This window comes from Colletes latitarsis, chromosome 2 (assembly GCF_051014445.1).
Source record: "Colletes latitarsis isolate SP2378_abdomen chromosome 2, iyColLati1, whole genome shotgun sequence".
Taxonomy (NCBI): domain Eukaryota; kingdom Metazoa; phylum Arthropoda; class Insecta; order Hymenoptera; family Colletidae; genus Colletes; species Colletes latitarsis.
Window position 1 is genome coordinate 28,425,723 of NC_135135.1, and position 25,200 is coordinate 28,450,922.

Here is a 25,200-nt window from a genome sequence, read left to right on the forward strand (position 1 = left end):
CTCTAATTATTTACATCTTAAAAAGTCTCGAGTATCTACAGAGATCACTCTACTATTATTCTACAGAATTAAAATCGAAGTTGGACAGTTTAGGTCTCGAATATATTAAATGTCTGTCTAACCTGTAAGCTCCAGCTGGGCCACTGGGATGTCGAGGGTCAGCAAACGCTGGTGGTACGCCGTATTCCGGGACCGGTGGTGCTCCGTATTCCGAGCCAAGGTTCTGGTGCACCGCTGCACCGTATTCTTGAGCCAAACCAGCAGCCGGGGCGCCGTACTCCAGACCAGGGTGCCCGCACTTTGGCTCGGGACAATTGTACCGACAGACCTGTATGACACACTGGAAGTGAACGTTCATGCTGTCGGGGAACTTGAAGGCCTGGAAGTAGGCGAAGCTGACCACCGAGGCACTCGGTCCGAAGTTCTTTATCTTCTGGAACCTACAAGGAGGAAATGGAATTTTAAAAATGACAAAAGTTCTCAAGAACGAACACTCGAGAATAGAGTACGCTGAGGATTCACTCGCCTGGACATGATCTTGGGCCTGACGACGCAACCGTATTGATCCACCAGCTGGATAGGAGCCCTCTTGCCATCGTGGGCGACGCAGTTCCTCACCAACATGTCGAACTTGTTCTCATCGTCCTTGATGGCCAGAACCATCGTCATGGTTTGCCCGATTTTAACGATACCGGACACCTCGCTGGCCCACGGTCCCTTGCCAACCTGGATCTGCATCCAACATTGCAGGTTGTCGCCGAGAAAGTTCGCGGTGACGGCGTGCAACATGTCTACTTGGAAGGGCCTGAAGGTCACCGCCTTCTCATAGAAGTCGTACCAGGTGCAACGGAGCTTCCTCGCCTGGTCCCAGACTTCCTGCACGTAGGGGTCATACTGGACGATTATGGTGTTCTCCACGTAGCTGCCTGACGGCGTTGGAGCCCCGTATGCCGCGACGTTGTGATTGGCCGACGAACTCATACCGCAGGAATTTAAAAAGATCTCGAAAGTCGCGCTCAAGTGACCCGTGCCTGGTTTCAAATGAACGCAGTGAGAATCCGAGTAAAAGCCTTTGCTGAAGATCATCCCGTAAAACGGTCGATCGAATTCGATGTTGACTCGCATGTGCGTTTTCTCGCATTGAACCTGCAGATGTTTTATCTGGGGCGTATCTGGGGACGCCAGCGGCCAGTTCTCTTCGGCGCCATGCGTCACTGGGGGTCCATACTGTGCTGGTGGCCCGTAAACCGACCTGTGTTCCAAGGGCAGCGCGCTGCTGTCCACCAACGGAGCTTCGCATTTTACTCTCTGCAACAAACGATTTAACGTTTGGTTAGCCTCTTCTTTCTACAGGTATTGTAATCTTCTTGACCCGTGACAGCTTGTACGCTGAGTTTTTCCTCTGAGTTTCTAAGCAAATTAACGATTGGATCTAGGGTTTTCAGTTAGATCGTCTATAGAAGTATACCATGTTTCATTTGTTATTGTTTTAGTTTGCATGTTTGAAATCTGAAAAGGTGCAGAAATTGGTCCAGTTAGATTAAGGTTTGTGGTGTTTGGGAACAATTATTGACTTAGAGTTTAAATCAATTCTATACTAGGTGTAGTGCCTGTTTTATTATTATAGTCTGAATCAATTAGTCCGTGAATTCTGTTTTTCTTCTATGTTTTATATAATTATATGAAGATATTATGTTAATTTCAGCAGAGTGCTTGAAGAGGAGTTGAACTAAATTTTTGTTTAATCTTCATAGTTCATACTTCGTTGAGCATTTCGGTCAACTCACGAGGAATTTGCCTGTCGAGTTCTTTGACTCTAGTCGATACCTAAGCCAAGTTATACAGTATCTTCAATGACCGTAATATTCTCTAATCTAAAAAAACAAATCTTTCGCCAAAGTGAAAATTAATATCTTTGATTTCATTGCCAATGACAAAGTGGTAGTCCAATACGAAAAGGAGTCTTTCCATAAACGCGATCGTTATAAGTCTATTTTCCATCAAACGTTTCGTATATTTACGAGTTATATTGATACTGCAGCAGTATAAATATGAACGTCTACCTAAATTACTGACAGAGCTATAGTGTAGACGTCTGAATCAATATTGACATAATTATGCTGGCTACCTGAACGTTCGAATTGCTACTGAAGTTGAATGACTGAATGTAGCAATCAAACTTAATTGAAAATAATAATTTAATATATAGAATCACACCAGGTCATTTTTTATGATATATAAGACACAGAAACACCAGTTGAGTATTTTGGTTGTATCATACAACGTTTATATATTAAAATTAATTTAATTTCGTCTTGTCCTATTAATCAGCGACAGCTAATTTAACCAACAATTTAAGCCGCTATTTATTTAACTTCTTAAAGATATACAGTAGTAAATTATTACGCGTTTACCGCGATGACTAACAATAATCGATCGTGGTTTAAGCTCAAAATAGCTGCGGTCGCTTATGCGGTATCGGACCGTTGAGAATGACCGAAAATGATTATAGCTGTGGTAATCATTTGCGAAATATTATACTAATTGCAGCATACTTCCGTAATGAAACCTGTACACATTGTTTCGTAAAACTAAGCTTCCAATGTGTTGTTATTTCATGCACACGTATACATGAATGGCCTGAATTCACACGTGACAAGCTAAACAGACTATGACAACTACAAAGCATAGTACGAAAAACTGTAATCCTGCATTATACACAGTTTAAACAGTTTTACTGCTTTCGTCAAACAAATCGCCCTAAACGAATGGTGCTTACACTTTTCAGTAACAAATATATCCAATTTATTGCAAAGCAGATTCATTCGTTCCTTGAAGCTTGTCAAAAGAAACTATTTACATGTATTCACTCGAACAGTGAACAAACTATTGATATTGCGGAATGCAACATTTCAATTGCAGCTTGGTATACTTTCATAAGAGGAGAATGATTAAATTATTGGGTTGTAACGCGGAAATATCCGTTTAAAAGCAGTCCATTAAATTCTGTAACAAAGGAACTTTGGACGGTTTAGGTACACGTCAAACTGTCGGGGAATTTGCAAGACAACTCGACGTAAGTGCTATAACAGTTTCCAGACACTTAAGGAAAATTGGCAAAGTCAGAAAGCTTGAAAAGTGGGTTCCCCATGAGCTCAATGAGAATCAGAAGCACCCAGCGATATGAAGCGTGCAGTTCGCCGCTTCGACGCCATTCTATCGAGCCACTCTTGGGATCGGATACCGACTCAAGGACGTAAAACCAAGATCGTACAATGATCGAGATTCATCTGCTTACAGATTCAATGTTCAAGGAGCCATCGAATCGATTTTCCACCCCAAGAGCTCGTTGTTTTGCAAAATTTGTTCCCTTGCAACTCGAATTCGTTCCTGTTTCATGCTTTGATTAAATATTTAATATCTTAACTTCAACGTTGATGCTAATTAAGTGTTTAGTACTCGGATCGTCTACCAGGTTTTAATATGTAATTTCAGTAATCCGCCATTGTTCATCAAAAACTTCGTCGAGCTCGATCGTTGATGTTGGATGTTTCGACCTGGGTCAAAGTCATCTTTCCAACTCGTCTCGCAGATATTGCGTGGGAGTCGAGATCAGGACTCTGTGCAGACTATTTAACGAAGTTTCTCAACTCCCATCTTAACAAACCACTCCTGCACGAGAACGTTGTCGCTTGGATAGTTAAAGAGTCCTTTTGCAAACTGTACTCGCAAAGTTGCAAGAACGTAACTGTTTAAAATTCCGCAGCGATCTTCGTTATTAAAGACGTAGAATGCTGCGTTATTCCCACGTTAATAATCCTAAAAACATATTGATTTCGTTTCGTTTACGTGAAAGATAATTTCGATAAATTGCATCGTCGGTCATCACGGATAATACGTTACAAGATGAGTATTTATTAGACCGTGCGGAACAGCTTAATTTCGACGATTTTAATTGTCTATCGACGCGTCGAAATCAATTTTCGCCTCCTCTTCGCGATATTTCCAACGAAATGTACAAACGATGCAAATATTATTCCAAATAAAACATCAGAAAATTGAGATAAACTCGAAATAAAAATTAGCTGAATTTTATGGTGATTACTTACAATTTGTTCCTTCCATATGAGATCTTTTTCTACACACGTTTATTCAAAAAGAAATCACGTTTATTCTTAATAATTTATGAATTGAGAATGTCTGATGTTACTATGAACGTTTGTAATTTTTTCGAGCGAACAATCGTTCCAATTGTTACGTTAAGTACGTCGAGACTTACGAAATGACCTAATATTTACACGACGCGACGAGAAACCGGACGCGCGTGCGAGGAGAGGAATTTCTTGAAAGACGACAAAACGACTCTTAACGGAAAATGAAAGAAACGCGTTTCACGACGAACTTCTCAAGGCCCTGCACGTATGCACAAAGGTAATTCAACCGGCTGTATTTCGAAACCCCTCCCGTAACAATCATAACGGCGAGTTGACCAAAAATATAGACTCTCGTGCTACCAAAAAACAAGGAATTCTTGTGTCGTCGACATTCATTAGAAATTCTCTATGGAACTTATATAAAAATAAAAATAACTGTAATAATATCTCCTTGTTGTGTAAAATTTGAGAAATAATTTAATTTTGAGTCCTCTCTAGTGATAAATAAAAATGGCCGAGGTTGGGAAAAATGTTTCTGATAAATAACACTCGTGTATAATATTGAATATAAAAAATAAGCAATATTATTTTTATCAAGGAACAGCGGTAACGAAAGGGGTGGCGGAAATAAATAAAACTCAGAGGGAAACTGCGAGTAAAAAAAGATTGAGAAACATTGGCGCGTCTCGTTTCCACCTCCCCACTGGTCCTTGTTCCTTGTTTTTATATTTTTATTTTACGGGCGTCTACAAACGGCGTCGGGGCGCCGGCCTTTCTGGAATTACAATGAATGACGACGAGAGCAACGAGTCACCTCCATTTCGTTTCACGAGCCACGGTACAGAAGCGCGTTGCATTAGGAATTCCGCGAACGTCATTCGCCGTTGCAACCTTTCGCGGAATGCCAATCGAACGCGAGGTTACGGTGCTCGAGATTCCATGGAATTGTGCTGCAGATCGTCGGACCGATTCGACCTTGAATATCGACGCCCCCAATTTTTTCGAATCAACAGTAACTCGTTAACCGCCAAATTGCTTTTTTAAAAACATACTTTCTGTCTATCTCTCAAATATCTTGTAATCCCTTCGCACAGGAAAAGAAAATTACCGAGTACTTAATTTTCAATCTTTTACGAATTCTCTATTAGGAATTTTGACTAATATTTTATTAAAAACATAATGAGTATAGGTTTTGCAAGCACTCGTGTATTCACTGATTTTCATTCGACAATAAATTGATATTAGTGAAAATTATTGAACATCGTCCGTGTTAAAATTATCATATAATCTTTCTTGACATATTCAATTTCCTGTTTCATTAAAATCGAAATTAAATTGCAGCGAACGTTATCGAGTTCCTATTAAATTTAAATTATGAAGACAAAGGACGTCGAAACGAAACGTATAAACGACCTGTCTCTGATTTTTATTCCCTTTTAATCCGAACTATAATCTCCAACATATTAATTTTTTTTTTCCTTGTAAATGTCCACCATCCATTATTTTCTCGTTGGTAGGATAGGATGATTGAGTTAACTCATACTTGGCAGTCAACGCGTTAAGCGACAGCCGCGATTTCACGAATGCGAGTCACGAATCGAAACCGACACACGTCGGCGTCCATTGCACGGAATAGAATTCGTATTAATACGAGCGAGTGACTCGATTAAAAACAACCGAAAACAAGGGTACTGTTACACAACAAACGTCATTCGACACGAATTTACCACTGACCAACGCCCACGGATATTACGTTTCAGGCAAACCTCTTCAAACATATCGATACACCCTCATTTACTTTGTAAATTATTTTAAAATTTACATATTAATTTACTTATTAATTATTATAATTTTCCAAGTGATAGTTCATTCATTTTAACGGGGTAATATGCGAAACAGTACGCAAATAAATAAACGATAATAAGCTTTGAAGTAATTCGTTCCTACTCGCTATTAATAATTCATTTTTAATAACGTGGAGGAACGTAATAATGTTTTCTACCCAGGTAAATAAAGAATGATATTTTTTTTTACTTAGTACAGTATGCATAACCGAAAAGAATCCCGAAAAAGCATCACGTATAGGTGGAAAGTAACTGTACAAATCAGGTTCCTAAAATTACACGAGTTCCAGTTAGAAAAGTTACGAAACTCGAGCGTTTTTCTCCATCGTGCACTCCGTGTCATCATCGTCTCGCCATAACGCTCTGCGATAAAACCATCGCGTGGTAACAGGGCACGCGATGTTCAGTTTAAAATCGCAAAACACGTATGTCGGTCTTTCCAACCAGCATACTCGTCAATTACGTCTTATTAGAGAGTCATTACGGGTCGAATTTATTTCTTATTCTTGTCATTCTAATTTAGGCCTGGCTAGAAATAACAACTAAGTATCAGTCTTTAACGAGTCTTTTCCGCCTCAACTTTGCAATACAGTCCTATTTATATTTCTCTTACGTGTTTTTAATTTTAGATTTATATTGTATAGATTCAAAATTATTTTTATCGACTTCGTAGTGTCTTGAGAACTGATAGGCAGTTATTTATTTGGGGGGGGAAATAATGGCTGTAAATAACGAATTGGTTGGATTACTGGGTACGTCGTTCCGTCGATCTCATGAGAATTGACAGAAGCAACCGATTCAGGATCAACAGGAAATACACGGTTCGCGCCTGACCGATAGGCAGGTCGACCGTACGAATACCTGTCCGCTTTCTTGTTCTACTTGCACCTGCACCCGATCTGGTCTAAGGACTTTCTGGACAGAAAAGTATCGCGGAACCGGTCGATGCATGAAACGAAATCGTAGAACGATGCGGCGATCGACGCGAGATAAAAAAAGAAAAAAGATCCCCAGCCGTGACTGGACGCGCCACACTTCCACGGATTTCGAAAACCTCGAGGAACAATTTTCCGGGGGAAAACGCGATTTCGTTCCTCCGTCGCGATCAGCGCGCTGAATTAATTGCCTCGCGCATTCGTTAAACCGCGGGAAACCGTGACGTTCCAAATTGTTCAAGAGTTTTCTATGCTACGAACATAAAGAGAAATTTGTTAAATAACAAGATTTTTTTTTCTTTTTGAAGTATTATTCTACGTATATTTTATATTTATTGAAGTTTGGGTGATATTAAATATCGAGTGTTAAAGGTGGTCTGGGTTTAAACTGATTATTAAATGGATAAACTAAAAGTGATCGATAATTCAACGATACGAAATGGAAAATATATTCCCAGATAAGAGACTGAAATGAATGACGCGTTGGCGGAAATCTCAGAGTAAAGTTTGGCGTGAAATTTCTCGGTAAGTTGCTTTCGATACTCCCCCGCACACCTGACACGTTTTGCCGATGCATAGCGATGGGATCGAACAAGCAAGCAAGTTACGTTTTAGAATAATTTCTACGTTCTTTGATTTTTTAAGTATCATGGATACATTAGACAGTATTTACAGATTTTTAAGGAATTTTTAGAACTTTTAGCTGTCAATTTTCTGTCATCAAGAATGATGAACATTTCAAGGAGATTTAAAACACAAGAAAATAAACATCATCTATTTCAGATTAAACCTGGTAACAAATAAGAGACTGAAATTTTGAATTAATATTAAAAACGAACTGTAGGAGTACAGCTATCTTTCTTCTCAGATAAAAATGAATTAATTTAACGAATCTTCCGATTTTTTTATGTATCGATAATAATACGAAATTAACTTTTATCTCTGGTATTGGAATTGACTTAAATTCGCGTGATGTTGAACTCGATCCCATCCCTACCGATGGAAGAAGCCAGGTGCCAGAATCGACAGTGTCCGAAGGAAGCATAGCAGCCATAGAAAGGCTGGGACTGATTTCGTTTTCCATTGTCGTCCAATGGGAAGTCCATCCGTTCGCATTGGACAGCACACTTTCTCTGATCAACGAGGACAAAGTGTGCACGGTAATTGACGTCGAGCAATCGACCCCTCGAATTTGGCTTCAAGTAGGTATTCTATCTCAAAGCATCCACTATTACTTCATAAAATTTCTAGGTACGCAAAGCTTCAAAAATTTGTCTACCATAACAGAGATTTTTAGACCCATTTTCACTCTCATCGCAAACTTGATGTTTCAGTGATTTATTACTATTCACTCTGGAGGCAATAGCTAGGAAAATTATGCATCTATACACTTTTTACTACAGATAGAAAAGAACCTCGACTATTGCACTAATCCGGATGATCGATCCAATTTCACGTATTGCTTACCATCTTCTCCGCTTGTCAGCATACAACAAGGGAGACTTTCGTGCAATAAACGAGGCTCTATTGTACGCACCTCAAGCGATACTCACTGAAGAGTTTCTTTAGCAAAGTCGAAACGTATCCCGGGCTTGCTACGCCAGGGAGTATTCGCGCTTTGGTGCATTTAAGTTTCCTAATTTAGTTTTAGAAAACAGAGGAGGCCACCGTGTAGCGAGGAAGTCCATTATCCCGGCCGGCCGATAAAAATGAGAAAAGCTGGAAGTGGTCGATCGTGAGGAGGAACGGAAAACAGAACGATCCGTACGAGAAATAAAAAGCACGGAATCGAATCCGAGCCGGCGAGTTTCACCCGTTTAGAAAGCAACACGGTTCCGTCGATTCTGCGGGTCCATGTGCTTCCGACAGCCACTATCGAAAATAAGATAGCAGATTTTACGAAGAGAAACCCCGACATCGTGCTACAACCGTTCTTTCTCCGCGATGGTAAAAATGTAGGTCGGGTCGGTTGGCTCGTACGCCTGAAATTCGTCAGCCATTGTAATTACGGAGTGGATTTACGACGATCCCAAAGAATACGTCCTTCTATACGATGGATTTAAATCTGCCTCTTTACGGCCACTATTCTTTAATTTCTTTCCGTGCTTTTTGACTGTCCGACTGTTAGACCCGGGTTTAACAAAATAACAGAAGGATTATTCGTTCTTCCCGCCGAAATCACGATTTCCGGAATAGTAGAAGGGGCTGTTTAATTGTTACAGGAACGTAGGTGCAGAGCTGCAGCCGTGAGAATCAGGCTAAGAACCACAGCGGTTGCGCGCATCTTTTGTTAAAGAAAATCAGCGGGGTGGGATTTTAATTAAAGGGGACACGTCTGGTACTGCTATGCGAAAAGACGGTACATACAGTGCGTAAATGTCTGCCCTATGCTTCCACAAACTGTTGCTCGCGAGTGCTAAACCGGAGATAAACAATATTTTATTCGAATAAGTGGCGAATGAAACCAAAGTAGATTGCAGGGTGAAATTTCATTCTGTAATTCAAACGCAAGTTTTTGTAGTTGAAACGACAAATGACAAATTGTTGTTCTAATCTTGTCTAGATAAGTCGTTGATTTTAACGAAATAATCCTTATTTCGAAATATTGTGTACATACGATTTAAATAAATTTAAATATATTACTGAATATTGAATAAATTCGTGAACTCGTTTCTTTTTATTCTTCAGCGAATTTGCATAATTAACAACTAATGTGAATGTAGTCCATTGCGAAATCTTCTATCAGAACTATAAAATTGGAATTATATTGCACACTTGGGCGAGCAAAGGGACAAAACCTGAATTTTAATTATTCATCGATGCTAATGCGAATGCGAATTATCGTATTACAAGTTCGATATTGCGATTAAGTTATCTAGAATGGCGCAATCACGAGAATGATCTCGAATTACGCGATCGAATGGTGGATTATCGGAACAGGTATAGTGAAAAGCTCGCGGTCGTCCGCAAGATTGCACGTTTCGAGCAGCCGCAGGACGAAGGAGAGTGTTCTTTTCCTATTCGTTGGAATTTATCAATGGCGGTTCGGTAACGATCACGAGAACTATTTCAAATCGTTAGATTTCACTCTTTTACTTTTTCCTTCAAACCCATTCAGAATCGAAACTCTTCGTTGGAGCACAAATATTCTCTAATCCCTTTTTCCATACTGAAAGATCGAATTCAATATATCAAATATATTTCACAGTGCATTTACAACAGTTTCAACTATGAGGTCGAAGAAAGATGAAAATTCGAATATAATTATGGTAACTTGCTACAGTTCAATTCGAGTTAAATTTTTAAATTTTGATAAAGTCACCCGATAGGAAGCAGAGAACTAAGTAAACCTGAATTTTCCACCAGTTTGAGCGAACGAAAGAACCTAATCGTTACTTATGATGTATTAGTAATATATATTCGTAACTTTGTCAGACGGAACAGCAAAGAGAATTTGTCTATTTGCCATGACAGCTCCACTCATGGTCTCGAATGATAACACGCGCCGCGAACAGCCTTTTCCGTTCTACACTGGGCTGTTTAGATTAATATTCCCTAACATATTTCAACCTAATCTAATTTCGGTCCGCAACGCGTCTCGTCTTGCCAAGTGTCAGAGTTTGAGCGCGTTTCATTGCACAAAATTGCATCGGGGACGCGAAGAAGGCAATACAGCTGCAACAGTATTTTACATTTTCGGATAATGGCGCGCATTTCTCATTGTTATTTAGCTGTCGGTGCAGCGCGAGCACTTAATATTCGTGAAATTGGAAAAAGGCACGGAAAACTGGTTGAATTATTCTGGAAAAAAATTTATACGCGCCATCAGGGTGAGTTTAAATGCACCGTTGCAACCCTACCCCCTCCCACCAGTGGACGTGTCACTTCACACGTATATAGTTCAACGAAATAACTGCATTCTGTCATATTAACGAGTCTGAAAAATTAAATTAATAATATTTACTTTGCAAGTGTATTCAATGTTTGGTTATCTAATTTTAATCTCTTTCGATGTAAGTGATGTAGCTTGACATTGTCACGTTGAATGTCTCGTGTCAAAAAGTATGTATTATGAAGCAAACGTGATGCATAATGATTAGACGCTCGTTCTTTATTGACACGAACGACTATGTATGCTCCTAGCTTGCAAATTAAGAAGCTATTATAAGCAATCATTGCTCGAACTTCGTTTAAACTATTTTTAGAAATAGTTAACTGGTTGTAACAGATAATCGTAGTAAGCAATTTTAATTAAGACAAAGTCAAGTTATTAATACGAAGTTACCATCAACTGGACAATTATTTCTAGATAGAGATGACTGTGGTAAAATTGTGTATGCATTAACAACCATTTCATCGAGTCAGATAGAAAACAATCATAACGTTTAAAGATTAATATTGAATTTTGTTCGAAGGGTACGTTTGTCGAATATCCAAATCGCGAATCGGAAGTGGAGGACCTCCGTGCGTAGCTCGAAATCAAGTGACACGGCAGTCGACTGGTCGTGAGACGTGCACACGATCGGAAGCGAGACAAGACGACGGGTCGAGACGATCCGAGACGGAACAAGATGAAAACAGGGCGAGACGTTTCTCAGGAAAGAAAGCTGCCGATGGAAAAGAAGTCGATCCTTGGCTGGAACTCGACTAGAGTCTGACCCGCTATATATCGCATCGCAGCCCGTTCCCTTGACAGAGAAAGAGGGGAACCAGAGAGGGAGGGAGGCAGAGACGCGGCGTACAACGAGCGAAAAAGAAAGAACATCGTCTAGAGAGTATAGTCGAAAGAAGGCAACGCGTCCGGCGCGATGACCTACTATCTTCGCTTCGCCTGCTCGGCCGTGTATAGTTAACGCCGAGTCTGGTGTCGTTTGCAACAACCTCGACGCGATCCTCGACGCTACCAAACGTAACAGACATATTCCATTCGTTTCCCCCTCCACGATTTAGGGAATTTATCAAAAATACGATCGAAATTATAAAAATCGCGTCGTTCGTCTATGAAGAGATGCTAGTTCCAATAAAAAATCAAATTTCTTGTCGAATCTTAAATTTGAATATGTCGGATGACAACTATTTAAATTCGTAATCCATCGGTTTTAAATTTGACTAAAAGTTTACCATCATTTTACGAGTTGTGAGAATATTCTCCAATTTTAGTTTTTCTCGTTTATTTGTGTAACGAAGGATCGAAGTTTTGTATAGAATATATTTTGCAATTTAGACATTGAAAAATCAAATTGCAACGGATATTTCTGGGTAAAAATGGTGTAACGCGTAACGAAATTATCGAATCGACGGAATGAATTTCGTTACAGGGGCTGGAAAATCTCGTCGTTCGTCAAAATATTTGTGTCCATCGGGTAAAAATACGTGGCATTGTCGGGATTTAACGGCGCCGTAGCGAAATTTAATTACTCCGCGCTAAATAACGAAAACATCGCGTTTCATCAGTTTGAATTTATGATTCGGAAAAGTATCGCGCGCTACCCGGGGAAATTAATTGCATTAATTCCGGCGTCTGTTTACACGAATATCGGAAAAACGCATTGATGCACGCGCTGCAGAATTACCGTCTGCGGACTGGAATGCGCACGCGGGACGGACGCAACGTGCACGCCGCGCGACGCATCGTGTATTATCTTGCGTTTAATCTTTTCCAACGGGCGCGTCGGCGTCCCTGCAGACGGAGCTTTCCGGTACCAAAAAGAAACGACGCCACCATCGAGAGAAAATATCGACCGACGAGAGACGGGGCTCGGTCCGATTAAACAATAAAAGTCGGCAAAAAGCACGGCTACAAATTTTTATTTTTAATACAACGATTCCATTGACTTCCGATCGAATAACCACGACCGGGGAGGGGACAAAAATCTGTTCGTTTACCGGGGAATAATCCTCTGCTCGAAACGTCGGAGGAAGGTATTAACGAGCGTATTGGCACTCCGGGAGCACCGATCGCTTCCAGTTGCAGGAAAAATACTTCATTTTTCGAGACACAACATCGCCGTGCTCAACAGTCGCGGATAATTAACAGAATATTCCGACTCCCTCGACGAAACTCTCGACGAGACTGCAATCCTCGGATAACTGATCGAATTTTACCCCTTTATTTCCAATTTCTACTTTTCCCGCTATGATCACTCGGAAAGTCATTGAATAATTGTTATTCGCAAGTATAGTTTATGTCGATTCGTAAATGGTGGCCAAAAGTGAAGGAAAGTGAGAGCATAGTATCTAAAACTATTACTGAAATTAAAACTGTCCTTGCTGAGGAATTGAGATCAAAAATATAGGAGCTAAAAAATACAGAATTCGCGAAACTATCTATCTATCAATAATCCTTGATACAAACATCAACAACTATACTTGACAAATAACGACTTTATTGCAGGTGGAGCCTCCAGGTTATAGCTAGTCGAGTATATAATTGCTGTTGTAATCGATGCTTTCGAACAAAGTATCATTATCTACACATTAAAAAATAATATTTTATTGTCTACTGTCCAGACAATATAGTATCGTCCAGTGTATTTTATGGATAGAAAGAAACGGACGAATGTTCTCGTTTCAGAATACATAGTTCGGGGTGATAACCGTTTCATTGAGGCTTTTACCTCGAACCGATCAGTGCCACAACAGACGACAATATGTGGCACAGAAAATGCCCGCGGCTACGGTGATTCCTCTTAAGTATTAACGTCGCGTTGGTATCAACCGACACGTGCGACTCGCGAATAGCGGTCTACCCAAGAGACGTTTAGGCGTCAATGAAACGCGCTCGTTCATTTTCTCTTGGGACATAATTTGGAACATAATTTCTTTAGTCGATTCTGGCTGTGTTTGAGACTGTCTGTAAACGTTTGAACCTCCTGTTTACCGAACATCGAGATCTTCAGGATCTAAACTAACGAGAAACAAAATTGTGGACCTCTGTAACGATATTCGAATAACCAATATCCGGAATAATGATTTGATAAAAAGAAATTTTTACAAGAGAATATTTAAGTGGATAATCTGTCGGTTTAATCGAGGTATTCGAGGACGACGATTCGCATAAACTACCGACAATCGTGCACGCAGCGTGACAATGCGAGGGAAAGAACTCGGACAGACGCACCGATAGAGATTCACCTGTTTTACGCAGCGCGGTATAACGGTGACCGTACACGAGCTGTCTGTCACTTCGAATGAGGAGAACAAGCCACTAACCGCGGAGTAGTAATCTCCGTTCGTTCGACGGTAAATTGGTGCTCGTAGATGTAATAATACCGATCGCGGCAACGCACGATTCGATTATTCGCCAGGGCGCAACCTGCGCACGAAGGAAACTAGGCGATGCTGGCTGATGTGACAAAAATCGTTTTCTACGAGTAAAATTTAATTGGACGGCGCTCATCGAAACGCTAGGGCACAAGCTCCCGTGGGAAAACTCGCGATTCCTATAATTTTTACCCAACTACTGTTACAGACAACACTACGTACAAAAATACATCGAAAATTCTCATAATTTTTACTAAATGATCGTTGTAACTGAACACAGGGAGATTTTGTGAACAAAAATGGATCGAAAACAAGGAATACAGTTTTTCGATAGTGGACTATGTTTCGGAAAAAACTGAGTTTGAAAACTCGTGGGACACGCGACTTACGCTTGGCGAACGTGTCTGACCATTATCGACTGTTTCTACTTGTAACGGTTCCTATAAACAGTAACGGTGTTACGATATTACTTGCATTGGGCTATTTAACTAATTAAAGCAGACAGTACCAAAAACAAAAAGAGTGCCCCACGAGTTTTCTGAATCGATCTTTTCGAAAATGAAGCCCAGCTTCGAAAAATTGTATTCCACGTTTTCGATTTATTTTGCCCGGGTTTACCATGTGATTTTGGAATCCTGCCACGAAAATTTCAGGCTTACACTGGAGAACTAAAGACTCTAATAAATGTGGAATTCGAAGTCATTTGTTTCAGAGACGCAGCCACTGTAAATTACGGCATGACTTGTGCGTGGTACTTGGAAATTGACATAGGGAAGTAGTATGAATAAGCAGGAACATTAGCGTTGCTCGAATGCGTAAGCTTCGAACATTTGTAGCGAAACTGTATAGTTGTTCGACAAAATAAAAAACAGAGAAATGATCTTTTTAAAAATGTTAAGCCTTTCAGCTTACGATACATCCAATTATGATTGACAGCTCGTAAGAAGTGTGTCTTTAGTTCATGTTTCAGATCTTAATAACTGTCATAACATTGCAGTATTGCGATTGAAGGAATTACTTATTTATGTAATGTATTTGTGTCAGTTCATTGTTCCCTTTCGAGCACCTTGAAGAGAAGTCGATACGTTTAGCAAACAGTCGTTAAATTGTACTTACAGCCAGTAGCAATGGCAGCAATAAGATTAAAGCCGTCTTCCGTATACTCCGCCACGTCCACTCCATCATGCGTGTGTCCTCTCTGGAAATGAAAAAAAAAACGAAGCTCGCTATCAATGCGACCACACTGGGGATCACGCGATTCGACGAATCGATTTACTCGAGGCGACGTATTAAGTTTTATGGAAATATATACTGCGGAACGAGTAACACCAAACGACTCTGCACGCGTTTCTTGACACATAAAAAGAAAACGTCACGTTCGAGAAAAGCAGAAAAACAACGAACGAGAAGCTTTCGTATTTACTTTCGAACGATTCGCGTTGGCCACAGACTCTCTCGATTCGAAATCGAGGAAATTTAATCTCGGAGACCATCGAAGCCCGTAAATTCAGCAGAACGCGATCGACGATGGGACCAGCGGCCATATGTCGGACGTAACGAGAATTCGTAGCGTTTATCGCCAGTCGAACGGTCAAGTAGCGCGGCTGGTCGTTGCACAAAGGACGTTGCGCAATGAGCATCCAAAACCGCATTCTGCAATGTCGAACTTCTTAATTAAAAACTCGCTCCGGGAGGACGCGACGCGCCGAAAGAAAAAGTTCGACCAGCCCCCCCTCCACTCCCCCCGCTCCCCCTCTCGTCCCGGCTGGGAAATTCAATCTCGCGAGATTCAAAGTCTTCGGGCGGAGAGAGAGCTTCGTTTCTCCTGAAATTGGCTACGAAATAAAATAAAGTTTAACGGGGATAACGAAAAAAAAAAAGAGAGAAACAAAAAGAGAGAGAGAAAATAGACGAAAAATTAAATTTCGCGCACAGGCGCGGCGCCGGGGAACGAGAGAAAAGCGCCCGGTAAACTCGCAGTTTGAATAAAGTCGGACGTCAAAGCGACGGATTATTAAGAAGAAACTCGGAACCGTGGAGGAGGGAAGCGCGAGGACGCGAGAGGGCAACGATTTCCTCTCGAAGGGTAAACATCGAGCGGAAGACGAACGAGATCGATGCACCTTTGTCGAGTCCCACGTCGAAGCACTGTCACCTACAAGATCCTCCGTGTGTGTTTTCGAAATCTTCGTTTCGTCGTGTTGTTCGCCCCCCCTCTGGAGCACTGCGTCGGTCACACGAAATCGCGAATCGCGCGTCAGTTGGTCATCATCGGGCCCGGGCGCGAGCGGTGCTTCCTTTTCCCGTGGAAGAAAAAAAAAAAAAAGAAAGGGGAACTCTCTGGCTGTCTGCCGCGACTCGACGGGCCCAGAGGTGGCTACCTTGGCCAACGGGGACTGACTGAAGGTGCAAGCCACGCTCGTCTCGGCCACGAGCCACGTCCCAGTGACCTACTCACGATCTCGATCGTTCCTGCTGTACGCTCACTCCTCCCCTTCCTCCTTCCGCCTTATGCGTCAAGTCCCAAACAGGCCCACCGTGCTCGCGCACCATACCCCCCACCCATTTCCTTCGACCGCTCTCTGCCACCGTTTCCATTCCTTCTTTTTCCTATCGTCGCGTCTCTCTCTCTCCGTACCGAGCACAGGTGAAAGACACTCCGGAGCTGAGGCGCGAGAGTCATTAAATGGGGAACAGAAAGCAGAGAGAGAGAGAAAGAGAGAGAGAGAGAAGCGTTTATTTCGGTGGTCGTTGTTCTTTCGGAAGGCGCGGTGAATTTTGATGGCTCGTCTCGCCCCCGGTGGTTACCGCGGTGGATATCGTAAATTGGAGACAATTAGGCGCTCGTGTACTTGCTATTTTTATTTAAGGATCCTCGATTTTGTTCTTTTAGCGTACGTGTTAAATATTGTTTTTAACGCGAGGCACGATTTATCCTCAAAGTTTTCAAACGAATTGAAATCTATGGACTCTATTTTAAGCTGGAGATAACTCGAATTTCAAATTTTAGTTTCCATATATCGCTACCTTTTTATTTCAATAGGCAATGTAACAAATTGTTGTGTGTGTTATTTACAATCAAAATAGACCAATCTGATGACGTAGTTTGAAAAGAATTAATATACTTATATCTTCTTCAACGTCACTTTTGTCCAAGTTCCTCATTAGAAAAGATTTCGAGCTGCCCTTGGATTATAATACACCATTACTGGGAAAGGGAGGCTGCATCCCCTATTTTGAAAGACACTTACATAGAGCTTAACGTCGAAACCAATAAGTCTGATAAATCTGTTGAATTTTACTCCCGAGTTATTAACAACTTCGAAATACAATTTAGCTCAAATTACAGAGTTCTAATACCCAATAATAATAATGAATACGTGGCCATTTAAAAGTCACGATACTCTATTATTCAGGTATTAAAAAATTTAGGAAAATTATATTTGCTCCGGAAATGGAAACGTTCTCGTATTCGAATGGGCAATAATTTAAAGAAACGGTGTTAGATGGTAACGCGAAGCGTTTCTTTCCGCATCGAGTAACGTCGAACGGAAGAAGTTTCGTCCGCCTGACGGAAAGCTTCGAACCCGGTGCAGTTATGGTGGGAAATGCGATTTCGCGAGGAAACTCATTTACGGGAAGGCACGTAGCAAAACAACTGGCCCCGGTGCGTAACAATATCGCCGCGTCAGCTGGGTTTCCGGGCGCAAAACGCGAAGGAGAAACGCCCGGAAAATATATCAGTTGTCTGTCACACGCAGGTGAAACGAACACGGGGATCGTGACTCGAATAATGGCGCCTAAAACCGCTGCGTCCGTGGAACGGGCTAAGGAGCCAGGCGAACGAATCGACGATGGAATCGTTTCGTTCGACTAGGTTCGATTTCAATAAATCGCGAGGAGCGGAGGAAACCAAAACGAGGGCGTGTGCTACTCTCCTATAAGTCGAATCGTGGACGTTCCTCCATTTTTCTCCGGCGACCGGATAAACGCGTTGCTACGAGTCTGAAGCGTAATAAAAAAAAAAGAAAGAAACGAAAATCTTGATCGTTTTCTGGTCGGTTCGTTGGAAAACTATAAGGAGAAATAATTTTTAGAATATCTGGGGGGGGGGGGGGAAATGATAAGAATGGAGAACAGGAATTGGCGACGAGGCATTTGGAAATGTAAGAAATTGTAATATGCGATTGTGGACACGGTTCGTTGAAACATTTAGTGGAAGATTGTAATGGGACAACTAATACTAAGATAAAATTGAAAAAAGTTAAGTGGAAAGAATGAGGAAATAACGGAATAGTTGACAAAAAGAGTAGTACGTAAAAGAAAAGGAAAGGAAATGTACGAAGGTAAATAAAACCGAAGACAGATATTTAAGAAAGTAGGATACGCTGTAGGAAGCGAGATAGGATAAGTTGATGTTATTATTGTACAAGACTGCAGGTGTAAATATAGAGTAAAATATACATATCTGTTCGTTTCGCAGCCGGAAGGCAAAAATTACTAATAAACTACTGGTTGCGTACAGAAGCGCTTTATATATGGCTGCATCAAAGCAAAACGAGTCTCTTGAAATACCTTGTAACAATATCACCTGAGAACCAAAACAATGATTCGAATAGAATGTACTTGTTTAGGCAATCAAACATAAACATTTGTTTTTTGAAACTGTCCTCATCACCTATACAAAGAAACTCTTTTACAATATTTAAAAATATTATCCACGAAGAAGGATAACTAGGATAATTACCATATATGTTTATTCTAATTCTTTTGTTTCCCTGAGTAAAAAGGTTCTTTTTACTTTCCAATTAGAATTTGAAGACAAATTAGAAACTCTCGTCGACTCGTGAAAACACGACTCTGCTCGAAACAGAAAGAGGCAAATAAACCTTATCCCAAACAACATCGTTTTAAACCTATCATTTTTATTCGTTTCGCGGTCGTCGCGACGAGAAGTATATAATTAGCATAATTGTCGTGCCTCTATTAATTACAATATATCGGGGAATGTTAACGCCCAGTCGCACTTATTATAAAACGCTCCACTTTCGTAGATATGGGAGATCGACGAGGTGATAAATATGTGCTACGGTCCGCTGCATGCGGAATGCGAGACGCGTTTAATTGAAATCTCCAAGAATCTGGGCCCCGAAACCCTCGAAAGGGACAACAGAAGTACCCTTCGCGACCTTTGCATAACTCTAGAAAATAAAAAAATTCAACTATCAGAAGTAAATATCTTATTAAACGTGGGAATTTTTTAAATTAAGCAGAATTTCCCAAAGTTGAATCGTTTCCTATTTTATTATTTGAAAGAATCCCATAACAATGATAGAATTTCTTTCGTGGAACGAAGTAAAATGGTAAAGGAACCGGCCACAACAAATTTTAAACGAAGAAGAACGTATATTTAGTCACAACGACTCGGATCTCGATCCAGAGTAGGTTAGTTAATGCGCGACTTTCACAACACCTGTGGCAAAGCGTCTCCTCGATTTTAGGCAAAGCGATTCCTCGAGCAACCAAGAGAACCATTTGCAAAATGGCCGCGCGTCGAACACGCGGTGCAACTTAACCGTGCAATTTTTGGCGAATGATACAAGTGTATTTCAAAGTGGTAATTATCATACACTCAATCTCTACTATTTCAATTTATATTTATACAAGAGTCTATCAACGTGGTTCTCTCTTAAAAAAATTATTTCAATTGCAACCCTTTTGGTAAATCTCTGTGCACGCTACTGCGACCTAATTCGTCCGCTGGTCGTTTTTCCTGACCCCGTTCGACCGTAGAAGTGGGACCCACATATTAGGATACTCCTATATTCGCGAGAGTCGTAAAAACGTCAACGAAGGAGAAACGTTCACTCGCACTTTCGCTTATTATCTACCGTTCGGCGTTATCCCTGCGTGCAACGACTACCATAAGCCACTTCCGGATGGACGGGTTAACGCCATGCGGGCGAGGAATCTGGGCCAGACCGCCGGTTCGCGTTTCTAGTTCTCGGTTCTTATCGGCCGCCGCGTTACGCAAATCCCGGTACGCGATTTCGAGATGCGAAAACGAAAGCTATAGCAGGGAGACAAAAATGAATTCCAGGTTTGAAATACTATGGTACCACGAGTAAATAAAATTTCGATCTGTCCTTCGACTTTTACAACTGCTATGGTGGCCATTTTGTCGCGTAGACATATTCAAGAGTCCACAAAATCCACGTGGAAAAACTTAAAAAAATTTTATGAATTATATTGGTTTCATCCATATGTTCGTCAAGTCTTTCTGTTATTTTTTTTAATTTATTTAAGCTCGACCACAGAATAATTGTATGTTATATTTTTACGCTTGTACGTGTTGCAAATGTTCCCTCGAGTGTTTGTGTTGGATCATAGCAAGTTCTGAGTTACGTATTTCAACTTTCTGCACTTTTGCACTGTTTTTAAACTGCGAGGAATACTCGATCGTGGCCCTTTACATGTAAATGGAGCGTAGGATTAAATTCCAAAACCAATAATAATCGTATTACGCCCCGTGACCGCGTCTACAATTTTGTTTCGTAAAAAAAAGGAGGAGAGTTGCTTCGTCGCGACCATTTGTATTTTAAAACGAACGCTGTACAACACACCGGACAATAAATCGTAATAATTATTATAATAGCAACGACTACCGCTTCATCCTCACCGAGTCGCTATTAGACTGATTTATGTTCGGTTGTAAAATAGAAATTGCATGCGTTGAACACTAATTTCTCAACAGTCGTAAATTAACAATATATTATTTAAATGTAAAAAATAGTACGTTGAAAAAGTGGCACGGAGCAGCGAACGATGAACGATAATTTCGAAATTTCTCGCGAGACGAGAATCGCATTTTCGACGCTATAGCGCGAACTCCGCTAGAATAGACACACAATTTTCTTCGATTGCGTTCGTCGAGTCTTCTCGGTTCGATTGCATTCCCCACGTCTTTCTCATCACGTTCTCTTTTTATCCGCTTCGCGAGAGGCACCAGAGTCTTCTTATATTAGCTACAGTTTCTAGAAACCTCGATACTTGCACACCTCGTTCGCTGCATTTATAATCTTACGACACGAATACTCCTAAATTAACATGATCGTGGCTCCCTGCTCGTTACGACCGTAATCTCGCTGTATCTGTGCCCGTTATAACCGAGTTCGAGTTAGAAATTTCATTTCGTCGCCAAAGTAGGTCCCAAAAGCGTTTGTTTTCGGGGAGAAAGAGACCTCGAACTTTCGAATAAACGTTATAGAATTAATCCATAGAGGAAACACGCGAAATAAGTGATATCGTCGAAGAGGCTCAAGCTATAATATCAGATGCAGGCCTGGATCCGGTAGAAAGGTGGGATATTAGGTGAAAGCTGGCCCCGAAAATTAATCTTTCGAAGAGGCACCGCGATAGCTCATCGAAAATCGTGAACCTAGGGGCCCGGGTTACCCTAGAATTTTGTTCCGGATACCCAAATCATCCTCTCGAAAGGCGACACCTGTTCGCCACGAGGACGATCCTCGTGTGTATTTTACATTTACATATACGAAATCTTAACCCATTTCTCATTTTTACTTAAACGTACTCTTCAACGTCAGAAAAAACACTTCTGTTCGGGTTCGACTTAATAAGTATCTGCGAATTTACGTTAAATCGTAGAACCTTTCAACCTCTTCAGAAGTACATACTCACAAGTTGTCCTTAGAAAGTTTCGGGACATTTATTTATTTAACGTCTACACTACTTAAGGCTTGACCCATTTCAAAGTCTACATTTTTCCACAATTTATGTCGAATTTAATTCGAAAACAGAAATTTCATACAAACAGAGTGAAGGGTTCAGGGTTCAAGAATAAGCTATTTTTAGATCTGACTATGGTTTTCAAGAAGAGAACATCGTGGATCATTATGACTATTTTCTATTTTGATAATATTGACGTTTACTGTCAACAGACAGTGATTATAGAATATTCTCAATTAAATAGAAATTAAGTTTCTTAAAACTAATTTACAGTGACTATTTGATCCAATCTTCCACGTATCAAAATAACGTAGAAACATAAAGACTAATAATTTAACTCGTCTAAAAACGTAGTATAATGTTAAGTTAAACATTTTCGCAATTACTAAAACGCAGTAATTCTTGTACTTTTTGCCCCTTCGCGTGCTTCATTGAAATAGTCCATTTCTCGAAAAACTGTGCGAACCATCCAAGAGCCGACAAAAACTTGCGGAAACGAACCTCTCGAATACAATGAATCGACTTTTTTTTTGCACCCACCTTTTCTCCAATTACTGCGTGGCAGTAATTCGCACACCTTTTATCCGACGAAACGATGGAAGAAAGCATGCGTGTCGTGAATGTCTCGTTCGTGTCTCACGTCCTAAATACGACGCTTAGACGTCGAGAAAAATGACACCCGATGGGAATCGAGCTCACGAACGATCGTGAAATGGTTCATAAAAGTTTATATACAAAACGAAGTCTTCAATTTATTATTTCCCTCTCAATTAATCCTCAAATATCATTTCTGAATAGCCCATTAAATGGTTGCTTGAAAAGACTCCATTAATTGGAGTTGTGGTGTACGCTAAGCGTACTCCATTTTCTCCGTAATAAATAGACATAGACGCTTAAAAAAAATTGCTTTCAAAACTTCAAGAAATGCTTCATATACAATCAATGGGTCATTTCGATCAAATGCACAGATTTCCAGTAAAAAATTCGCGAGTTCCTTTAGGGCGCGTCGAGGTGGTGCGACCACTCGAGTTGGTTTCGAATCGTCTACAATGAATATTTTGGTATAAAAAATGCACGATAGTCGACGCAAAGGTTTCACGAGGTGCGTAATCCGAGGCAATCAAGATCCAGAGACAAGACGTCGCCCTGGGCGTCGGATCGCTCCGAATACGTCGCCGCGCGAACGAAACAAGAAGGCTGGAGTCCCAGTTTCCCCGTCACGGAAATCAGATATCGTATGGCAACGGTCGCTTCCTCTACGGCCCGTATTTTTCCCGCGTTGTTATTATTATTATCCGGGAGGACCGGTGGTGCAACCCTTTGTCCCGGCGAAGCGTGACAGGTGCGAGCGCGTGACGTAACGAGGTACCGTTATGGCGTCGAGCGAAACCCCATAAGAATGCCGGACGACGCGATACGGAACACCACCGTGGGGGGACGGAGTTGCGCGAAATTCTGTCCTGTTGTGAAAGTGACACGGAAGGAAAGGACGTCGAGGTGGAAAGAAAGAAAAAAAAAGAAAAGAACAGAAAAGATGGCTCGAGCATGCTAATGGCCGCGCTGTTCCACTTATCGATGGAAAGTTAATCGCACAATGGCATTTTAGAGGAATACTCGAAAGTGGATTGCTCGGGGAACGACGCGTGCGTTCTTTAAATACAAGAGGATAATTATTTTGCTGGAAAATATGGACGTCGTTTTGGGAAATTTACGATCGAGCAATGGGGCTGCCTCGATTCTCTTCCTTTCGACGTTTAAATTAAAAGTCTCGGTTTCTACCGACGAATTTCTTAGTTTACAACTGTGATTAAAAGTTTCCAATAGTTTAAATTAAAAACAATTTTGTAAATTGATGGAGGATTATTTCTAGCAGGTTTTCAACCCCTCTGGAAATGGTATTTTAAAGCTACGTTTGAGGTGCACCTTCGTACGCCTTATTTCTTTTCTTTTAGGACGTACGGCGTCTGTTAACCCAGCACACGCGTATGGGAGACGTTGAACGAATAAAATGGCGGTTTTCTGCCAGCACGGGGTAGAAAGCGAGAAATTAAGGCGACGTCGCGCCACGGAAAATTGATCTCACGTGGACGCGAGTGGTTGTCCTGGTACTTTCATGAATATTCGTCTCGGTTGTTAAAGGGACGATAAAATGCAACGTTGGATCAGCGGCCATTTTTTAAGAAAATCAAGTTCTTTACGATTGAAGTGAAAATTTGAAGTATTTAAACAAAATGATACACAGAAAATTCTCTCCTTTTCAGAACAGAATAATTAATTGCTGTTATAGTAAAGTTTCCAATCTGTATATTTGGCACTTCCGGTTTGCAAAAATAGAACCCAAGTAGGTTTAAATGATAACGAGAGTGATGGAAATAAATAATAAAGAAATAATTGCTGTGCCCGAGAGGCCAGTTACGATCAAACAATTAGACTGCATGCATTTATAAATGACCCATTACAGTTATATTTATATTACAATCGTCCCAGGAATCGAATCTGAATCCGTTTAAATTATAACGAGGACGGTGGAAATAAATAATAAATGAGCGAATAATGGCTGAACGCAAGAGTCACGTATCCTCGTACGATTTCTTCGTATTAACGAAGACATTTTCGAAAAGCACGTTTGAAAATTTAACCGAATGGAGACGCGAAGCCAACGTGAGTTTCACGTTCTCTGAAAAGTCGACCAGTCTCGATTGCATCTTCAAATCCCCGACGTTTATCGCGGGGTTCATCTTGCATGCAGCTAGATCGAGTACGGATCTCCGACGACGCTCGTGAGATTCAGAATGAATTCGTCTTCCTCTATCAAACGGAGGCTCTTTCTCTGTTCGTTGTCCGCGGCGAGGATCTTTCTCTCTGCCTACACGCGGCCTTATTCTCGACATAGACCCGGAGAAGGAAGAACGCCTCGAAAAGAGACGTGAGAACGCTGACATACTGACTCGCTACCCCACATACCCTTTTGCCTTTTCAACGCGCATTCAGACGACCGGCAGTGGGGGAAAGAACGAGGAAACGGAGAATGGAACAGCTTCGTTCCAATCAGTCTCCCAAAATGCCTCGCGCTCCCGTCGCAAAAAATCCACGATCCCCTTTCGCGAAAACGAAGACGAAATCTGGACCACGCGTTGCAAGAAAAATTCACGGGAGAATCGATCCTTTGCACTACCAAACGAAACTGTTATGCAGACTGTCTTTGTACATAACTTGTCAGTTTTAAGTTTACGATCAAAAATTATGCACGCGATCTTC

General features: G+C 41.1%; 1 protein-coding gene across 12 annotated transcripts in view; it reads right to left on the reverse strand.

Moving 5' to 3' along the window:
* The window catches only part of Dyl (transmembrane protein dusky-like), a 55,929-nt gene that overhangs the window by 3,288 nt on the left and 27,441 nt on the right, over window positions 1–25,200 (reverse strand). For 11 of the 12 annotated variants that reach the window (XM_076783010.1, XM_076783020.1, XM_076783016.1 and 8 more), the window contains 3 exons: window positions 15,313–15,394; window positions 527–1,308; window positions 123–440 (listed from right to left, as the gene is read on the reverse strand). In XM_076783010.1, coding sequence (XP_076639125.1) covers window positions 123–440; window positions 527–1,308; window positions 15,313–15,394 — 1,182 coding nt within the window. Of the gene's footprint in view, window positions 1–122; window positions 441–526; window positions 1,309–15,312; window positions 15,395–16,319; window positions 16,788–25,200 lie in introns of those variants that run through there. The other variant, XM_076783021.1, reaches the window with a different exon arrangement.